We start from the raw sequence: 8,392 nt of genomic DNA, 5'->3' as shown, positions 1-8,392 counted from the left end.
GGGCAAGAACCGTTATCACAGCAACTGAATGAATACATGATTAGATGCAATAGACAAGGTAGCTCTAACACATGTTTGACTAGTACCTTGCTTAAGGTTCCGTCTGTCAAGACCTCAACTCTAGTCAGACCTCAGTGCTAGTCAACTTCTAGTCACGTTTTCTTTTATACAATTCTAGTCAGGGCTATACAATTCTAGTCAGAGCTATAAAGGGAACAAAGTTATGACATGTAAAACAATTAGACAGTGTTTGAACGGAAATACCTGTGTCAATTAATCGAGATGTCAGTATAGCACTGGGAAATCAGGAGAAGACACAGAAAATGACATCTTTGAAAAGAGGATGGGAGACAATAGAGTGGCTAAGCAGCAACCGCTGGTGGCGCCACTACGGAATTACAAAATTAACAGAGCTAAACAGCAGTCGCCGAACCATCCTCCCCCGAACTGGATCCGGCTTCCGGAGCGAGTGAGCTTGGTTCTAATAAGGCAAGCTGATTAGCTCCCCGGCGCAATATGCCTGTCGGAAACTCGACGTCCACCGCTCGAACTAGTTCATCCTTTCCCGGATACGTCCTCACAATTTTTCCGGTCCGCCAGCGCCCGCGTGGTGCATCCTTCCAGTCGTCGAGAACGAAGTCGCCAACCGCTAGGTTTCGGGCTGGTCTTGTCCACTTGCGTCGCGAGGTCATGGACTGTAGGAATGCTCCATGCCACAGCTCCCAGAAGCGGTCAGCCATCCGTTGAACGTACCGGTAGTGGTCCCGTGGCAAGGCTCGAGAGAACTCTCCCGCCGGTAGATCCGCAATTGGGGCGCGATTCAAAAAATCGTTCGGCGTCAAGGGCCGAATATCGTCAGCATCTGAGCTGACATAAGTCAGTGGGCGGGAATTGAGCAGTCCCGACACTTCAAACAGGAGCGTCCGAAGAATCTCCTCACTCGGATTACGCTGCCCGTTCATCTCCTTGTCCAGCACGGGATAGAGCGCTCTCTTGACCGATCGCACCAGCGATTCGTGAGCTCCACCAAAGTGGGGTGTCTGGGCTGGCTGGAACCACCATCGAATCCCGAGAGCCTTGAGCTCCGTCTCCAACGCCGAACTCTCCTTTAGTCTCTCCAGCTCCTCACGTAGTAGTCGCTCCGCCCCGGTCAGATTAGTTCCGTTGTCGGAGAACATCTCAGCTGGCTTGCGGTAGATAGAAACGAAACGGCGCAAGACCAGCAAGAAATCATTGGCTGATAGAGAGATCGCCACGTCGGTGTACACGGCCCGTGTCACTAGGCACGAGAACAGGGTGCCCCATCGCTTGGCCGTCCCTCTGTGGTAGGCGATGTCAATAGGGCCAAAATAGTCGACACGAAGGTATAGGTGAACGGAGGCTGGTGCGCACCTAGACGGGCCTTATGAACGTCCGCCATCATCTGTAATGCTGCTTTGGGTCGGAAACGCCGACACGCCAGACACTCGCTGCGAGCTCTCTTGACCGCCTCTCTTCCTGCTGTGATCCAGAAATGTTGTCGCACCTGGGCAAGCACCATGTCAGTTCCGGAATGATGAAGCTGCTCGTGAAAGGTTCGGATGATTGCTCGCGCTAACAGATGTCGGCCACTCAGGATCGGTGGGTGGAGGACCTCGTACGGTAAATTCGTTCGACTGAGACGCCCTCCCAGCCGCAACACCCTCTCAGCATCCAAAAAGGGGGTCAAGGGCTGCAAGGTTGATGTAGGACGGATCGCCTTTCCACGTTCAAGTCTGCTAATCTCCTCAGGATAGGTCTCCCGCTGGCACCGTCGGACAAGATCGAGATAGTCATTCTCTAACCTAATGAGAGTGGGCACGTCGCCGGCAGCTATCTTCACCGTCTTCCAGTCAAATGGCACTATTGTCTCTGCCACAACATCACTCAAATGGGCGCGGGCCCCACGAATCTCCGCCTTCTCCAAGGTCCAGGGGAGGTCTTGTGGCCAGGCCGTCTCCTCTTGATACAAGAAGGGTGGTCCGTCCAACCACCACGCTGGGATTGCCCGGTCACCCAGTTGAGAGCGGGTCGCAGCATCTGCTGGGTTTAGCACTCCTGAAACGAAACGCCACTCCGAAGGATCCGTTAGGGTCTGGATCTCGCCAATACGGTTGCTCACATAAATCTGGTAGTCACCGGACAACGCCCGAACCCAATTGCGCACAGTACTGCTATCGGTCCAAAAACGACGCGCTGCTATCTTCCGGGTCAATGAAGATTCCACGAAACGGGCCAAACGCGCTCCAAGAAGACCAGCGTTCAGTTCCAACTTGCACACGGACACTGTTTTTAACGGAGCTAACTTGGTAACTGCCTTGATGAAACGCACGATCACTCGTTGGTCACCGTAGACATTGCGGATAAAACATACAGCGGCACAGGCCTCCTCAGAGGCGTCTACGAACGTATCCAGCTCGGTCCGGACGATCTGGTCTTCATCCGGAAAAAGGCAGCGGGAAAACTCCACCGTCCTTAGCTGCTCAATTGTGTCGAAATAGTTCTCCCACCATTCACGGTCTAGTCCAGTCACTGCATCTTCCCATCTCAAGCCTTTCACCCCAAGGTGGCGTAGTCGTATCTTGGCCTTCACGGTCATTGGGGCAGCGGCGCCGAGGGGATCAAATAATCCAGCCACCTTTGAAAGGAGGCCGGCGCGGGTTGATCTCTGCTAACCGGACACGAAAACCTAAAGCATCAGTGGCATGCCTCCGGGTGATGCCAAGGACCCTCTCGGCATCGTCAGCGCCGAGGTTCGCTGTGTTGACACTACTCTCCTTTGGATCTGGAAGAGAGAGCTGCTCCATCAGTCGTGCATCGTTGGTCACCCAATGGGTCAGGTGGAAGTCACCACTGCTCAAAGCCTTGTTGACTGCTGTCGCCCGGCGCAGCGCCTCGTCAGTGGTCTTGCTGGAATCCAGGTAATCGTCAACGTACAGGTATTTCCGGATGGCGGTGGCCGCCTCACCTTGGTCCACGGCTGCGTCGTCTGCTGCTCTCCAGGTCGTCCGGATAGCCGTATAGGGCGAACATGACACACCGAATGTTACCCGTGTCATCTCACACGTTGTCACCGTTCCATCTCCTTCCGGCCAGAGGAATCGAAGATAGCGACGATCCATGTCGTCCAGCCGAATGCGGCTGAACATGGCACCTCTGTCTGCCGACCACGCCACCTCTACCTCCCGGAAGTGTAGAATGACAGCTGGGAGCGGATTTTGAAGTGCTGGGCCAAGTGTGACGTAGTCGTTAAGGCTCCTCCCTCGGTACTTAGCAGCTGCGTCGAAAACCAACCGCAGCTCAGGGCGCCCAGCAACCTTGGGCACTGCAAAATGGGGTAGCCAATATCGAGTTGGCCGCTCCTCGACCTCTGTGGCAGACAGCCGCCTTGCGTAACCTTCCGCAAAGTTCTTCGCCATCGACTCTCGATAGTGTGTCTCATAGGCTGGATCTCTTGCCAATTTGTTCAGAAGCGGACGAAGCCGAGAATCAGCTACACTCCGGTTGTCGGGCAACAATGGAGGCTCTTCATCCTTCCAGAGAATTGGGGCCTGGTAACCCACATCCAGCTTCTTGGTTTCAGCATCCAACTTATCGACTGCCCGTCGATCGTCTGTGGACATTCCCGCGCCCTGGTACTCGGTGCCGAATGATTCGGTGTCGCAGAACCGTCGTAGTTGTTCCACCAACTCCGCTGCGATGTGAACATCTGGAGAGGCAAAGGCACGGTGGCAGAGGGCCTCCGTCGTCGATCCTGATCCCAACACACCAAGGATGGTCCATCCTAGCCTTGTCTTGATAGCCGCTGGCTCGTCGTCGGCTCCGAGTCGATAATCTGTCGGTGTGATAAGAGTTGTATGGTTTAAACCAATCAGGACGTCGATTCTTCCGCCAGAGCTGCGTAGCGGCGGCAAGTCGTTAAGGTTGGTCCAACGGTGGCGAAGCTGCTCCCAATTGTACACGGGAACTGGCTGTGTCACGGTCTTCAGGGTCGAGCCCCTAAGGGTCACCATGTCACTGCAGGCCGTCATCAGCTGAAGGAACAATTCCTCTGAATTCGGGTGCGTTGAAGCCGCGTCAGCTACTCCCTGGACTCGAAGTGTCTGTCGCTCGCCCGAAATCCGGAGCGAACGAACCAATCCCTCGCGGATGAAAGTTGTGTTGCTCCCGGCGTCCAACATGACATTAATGGGCACCAGCTCCCTGTCAGCATTCATGGCGTCGAGGCGGATCACCCCAAAGGCGATGGTACCGGACGTTGCTCTGGCAGAATGTAAGGTGCCCGTTCTCTCCGGAAGTCCCCGGTCAGTGTGGATCAGAGGGTGGTGGAACGCCTTACATCCATCCTTGCCGCATTCTTTCTTGAAGCTACAGTTGCTAGCTCCATGTCGCACGCCGAAGCAACAGTTGTACAGGCCGCGCACCATTAGGAACGTCATTCGTCCAGCTACGGGCATATTCTTGAAGAATTGGCAATCAGCCAACCGATGCTCACCCTCACATTTAAAACAATACGAAGTTTTGGGTGCTGGTGTCGTTCCTTCACGAGGGGTAGGGGCAGGAGCCCCTCGAGCCGGTCCGGCCCTTTGATTGGTGGAGGCCTGATGGGCCCATGAATGTCTTTTCTGATGATACGGGTTGTTTACCGCCTGGGGTGGCCGCGCTGGATTGTTGCTCCTCTGGTGCTCCTCGGCGGCAATGGAATAGGCATTCTGGTACGCAGCCGCTCGCGTACATAACCAGAGGCCAAACTCGTTCATGGTGCGACGCTCCAATCCTCCACGCTGGCCGTCATTCCAGTGTAACTGATCGTGGGGCTGAAGTTTCTGTGTGAGTCGCTCGATCAAATCAGCATGGCCGGTCTCACCGATTCAGGTGAGATTGAAGAGGTGAGTCCTCACCTTTTCAGCAAATCTACGGAATGTAGCAGGCGTCGGTGGCTCGACTCGATCCAGGGCCTGTAGGTGTGCTGCACGGATAACTGCACGGCTGCCACATGTCCCCTTCAAACGTCGGATGAATTCCTTGTAGGCCAGCGCACCTCCACCTAATCCGTAAACTAAATCGGCCGTCTCTCCCCGTACGTTCCTCTTCAAAATCGCCAGCTTCTCTCCAGGCGCCTTGCCGGTCTGGTGTACGAGTGAGTGAAAAAGGTCGATCCACTCAAACCAATCCAAAGCGCGACCGGAGTAAACCTCCAAGTCTACTCGTACTGATGTGTGGCGATGATCACCGGAATAAACGAACGGCTTCTCTCTTCCACTGCGATGGTCGTCGATCCACTCATCCGGCGCGTGAACTCGTGCTACCGGTCTGTACGGGGGTACGGAGATAATCGACCGAAAATCGTCCTCTCGATCGTCATTCAAGGCCTTCTCACCCCCTAGGTCCTGAACGGACTGCTTGGCTGCCTCCATCTCCTTCAATGCTGCTTCGGCTGCCTTGGATGCCTCCTCGTAAACTTTCGCGGCGTCTTGGGCTCGTTGTCGGGTGGCGAGTACCTCCGGATCTGCAGGATCCCATCCAGGGACGGAAGATATATCCCCTTCTCGGCTAGAGAGGTACGCATCCACCTCGTCCGCCACTGCGTCAACATCTCCTCCGTAACGCAGGAATGATTCTTGTTGTTGCTCCCCCTCAGCCTCCTCCAACAGCTCCAATAAACGGTCATTGATCGGGCCTGAATCACCAAGGAGAGTTCGAGCGTCATCCAGGAGGCGAGTGGCTTCACGGCGTGAAAGCTTGTTGGTTATAACCTTCCGGATACGGGTGCAGCATCCGGTTATCTTCTGACGCAGTACCTTCTGGCAACCCCTGCATTGGTCGATGGTGAGCGCTGTGATATCTTCCGCCGTAATGACAAAGGCTAGAATAAAGCGAAGGATTAGAGCTAGCAGCAACGTAGTGGATGGTAGCGCTGTACGTCGATCGAGAATCTTCGTCCACTGGGTTGCCTGCTTAACGGCAGGGTCTTAGTCAGTTCAAAAGAGGTTGCAATAGAGTCCTGGAACACCGTCTGTCTATAGCTGGACTCCCAACTTGGTTCTCGTCGAGTAGTCGGCTCTGCTTGACGGGCAAAGGATTCTCTTGGCTGGAACTCAAGGGTCAGTTCCTTCCAACTTGGTTCTCGTTGGCTTGGTCGGGTCTGCTTAACGGCAGACAGTCTTTGTCAAGGCGCCACAGGGGCGGGTCAATTCAACGCTGAGCAGCGTGGGAAGGTCTGCTTAACGGCAGGCCGAAGTTCAATCAATAAATGCTGAAAGGTGTGGGCAGGTCTGCTTAACGCAGCAGAAATACATCACATTGGTTAATAACGATAAACACAAAGCTCGTTACTGTATGCCAACAAAATGACAACAGATTTCACATTGCGCCATAGTAAGCTTAACGGCAATCTAATCACAAACAGTACCTGAATGATAGAGTTCGAAAAAGAATCCAAAATAGGCAAATTCCGTGGAATATTATCTCTCTTTCTCACCGGAAATTTCGACTTCCTCACTCCTTTTATGACGATCACTACGTCCGTATGACGATCCAGTTTTCGCACGAAATTATCATCTACCTCGTTCATTTTGGTTCACCCGCAACTCACATTTAACAAACAGCTAGAGAAAAGAAACGGGAAAAAAATGAGAAAGGAAGAAAATTTGCACTTACTATCTCATCGCTATAATCACCCAACTTCAAAATACGCATATCAGATCGGCTAGGAGTCGTTGATTTACTAGGTAGATCGATACTTGTTGACAAGTTTACGACATACCCACCTTTCAACGTCAAATAACACGAATATTTAAAATGATTCTATATAAAACATTTAACAATAACAAAATTACTCATTTACTGCATTCATTACTATACTGATTACCCTTACCAAGAACAGCAGAATCGTCAACACCAGCCAATTCACGGAACGACGGAAAACCGAACGAGAAGAAAGGGATATCAGGAAAAGGATCCATAAACGGCTGCACCTATAATTACATATGATTTATCGGACAATCAAGGAGCAAAACTAAAATTGAAATAAATGCAGCACAAGTCTACATTTCAAGCTACTATTAATGTATTAAAAATTCTATTAATGTCAACAGAATACGTGCTAGAAAATAACATAGTCTTACAGAAACTCCATTCGATTTGAAACGGATATATCTGGGATTCGTAACCCAGGTACACTGCAAATACTTGGAATGACAGAGCAGAAACTTAAAAAAAAACGCAATAAAATCCACCAACCTAGTCAACACAAAAAAAACATTCGCCCATCTAACATTACAGATCTAAAAAAAAAATGTATTTTACTTTCATCTCAAAATCAAAAATCGCGCAATCGTTTCTCCAGGCAACAATGCAGATCTTGTCATCTCCATCTTGCAGTACCGCCCAAATCTTAGTTGCACCAGTTCCAAAACGGATTATCCCAGGTTTACATAAGTTTCCACATACGCTCGATTTTCCTGCCATTTGTATAACCAATTCAAACAAACCTTCATAACAACTCCATACAGTCTATTACCATAGCTATTCATACAAGCAATTAAAACAATATTGAATAATTAATATTTAACTACTGAAACCTATATTTTAATTTTCTATATGAAAATACTTAGTAGCCATATTAGGTTGACCTCGTTTCCACTTCAGCGTCTCTATCCATGAGACGACATCGCTGTTCTAACCGGCTACGTGGAAAACAATCCTCACTGGAAGACGCCATAATCCAATGAATAGCTTACAAACAGGCGAAGATGATGATACATCAACAAACTTCTCTCGTCACCACCAAAACAGCGAATAAAATCTTCAGACAATACTTCCCCTTTAAAAAGGATAATTACGTATTCTAAACGATTTTCAAAGAAACTTTATAAGTAAACATTTCTCAGAATACGTTTACTACCATGCGTTCACACCTCTCATGGGTCAAAACGTATACATCCCAAAATAATAACAACAACTTCATAATCACAAACAACACAAATTCGAAAAATGATTACGTATGAAACGTGACACGCACAGAATCACACCTAAAGAAATTTACTACCCGAAGGATTCCAAACTTAAATCTTGTTTAATGTTAATTCACTATGATACCATCAGTTTTCTGTGTGTCTAGATCTATACTTCTACATGTAAACAGAATCAAATGTTCGTTTTTTAAGGCAATATCAATTCTTTCACTTGTAAACAGGATCCAATATCATGTTTCAGATATGGTTGAGATATGTTTAATTATACATGTATACATGATCAAATACATGTGCGTCGAGGAGATATGTATAGTTCTACAGATAAACAGGATCATATATACTTACGTCTAGGAAAATCTATGCTTATACATATACAGGTCAGAAAATATCTATACTTT

The 8,392-nt window shown here is 49.8% G+C and overlaps 2 protein-coding genes across 3 annotated transcripts; both read right to left on the bottom strand.

Annotated features, from left to right (window-relative positions):
- Window positions 1–1,254, bottom strand: LOC123470328. 2 transcript variants are annotated; one of them, XR_006643978.1, is made up of 3 exons: window positions 265–1,239; window positions 87–204; window positions 1–24 (listed from the first exon to the last, which is right to left on the bottom strand). XR_006643978.1 is itself a non-coding variant. In XM_045170508.1 (2 exons), exon 1 carries the CDS (start codon window positions 1,176–1,178, stop codon window positions 414–416), a length of 765 nt encoding a protein of 254 aa, XP_045026443.1. In that variant the 5' UTR covers window positions 1,179–1,254; the 3' UTR covers window positions 38–204; window positions 265–413. The 2 variants fall into 2 exon arrangements, 1 of the variants encoding a protein (XP_045026443.1); XM_045170508.1 differs by lacking the exon at window positions 1–24 and having other exon boundaries at window positions 38–204; window positions 265–1,254.
- A 25-nt stretch (window positions 1,255–1,279) lies between these two features.
- LOC123470616 lies at window positions 1,280–7,641 on the bottom strand. Its single transcript, XM_045171151.1, has 7 exons — window positions 7,631–7,641; window positions 7,512–7,545; window positions 6,866–6,995; window positions 6,679–6,788; window positions 4,920–5,972; window positions 2,748–4,844; window positions 1,280–2,686 (listed from the first exon to the last, which is right to left on the bottom strand). The coding sequence occupies exons 1-7, from the start codon at window positions 7,639–7,641 to the stop codon at window positions 1,280–1,282; spliced, it is 4,842 nt and encodes a 1,613-aa protein (XP_045027086.1).
- Between the last annotated feature and the right edge of the window lie 751 nt (window positions 7,642–8,392).

This window comes from Daphnia magna, linkage group LG3 (assembly GCF_020631705.1).
Source record: "Daphnia magna isolate NIES linkage group LG3, ASM2063170v1.1, whole genome shotgun sequence".
In the NCBI taxonomy this organism is placed as follows: domain Eukaryota; kingdom Metazoa; phylum Arthropoda; class Branchiopoda; order Diplostraca; family Daphniidae; genus Daphnia; species Daphnia magna.
The sequence above is the reverse complement of the archived record's forward strand: the minus strand, read 5'-3'. Positions and strand labels throughout refer to the sequence as shown.

What these genes read in the sequence shown, in the direction of transcription:
- LOC123470616 (XM_045171151.1), bottom strand. An exon ending in TGTATGGAGTTGTTATGAAG is followed by an intron (nt 6,996 to 7,511) that starts GTTTGTTTGAAT and finishes ATGTAATTATAG; the next exon opens with GTGCAGCCGTTTATGGATCC. An exon ending in TCCGTAGATTTGCTGAAAAG is followed by an intron (nt 4,845 to 4,919) that starts GTGAGGACTCAC and finishes CGACTCACACAG; the next exon opens with AAACTTCAGCCCCACGATCA.
- LOC123470328 (XM_045170508.1), bottom strand. Translation starts at nt 1,178, where the DNA reads ATGTTCTCCGACAACGGAACTAATCTGACCGGGGCGGAGCGACTACTA.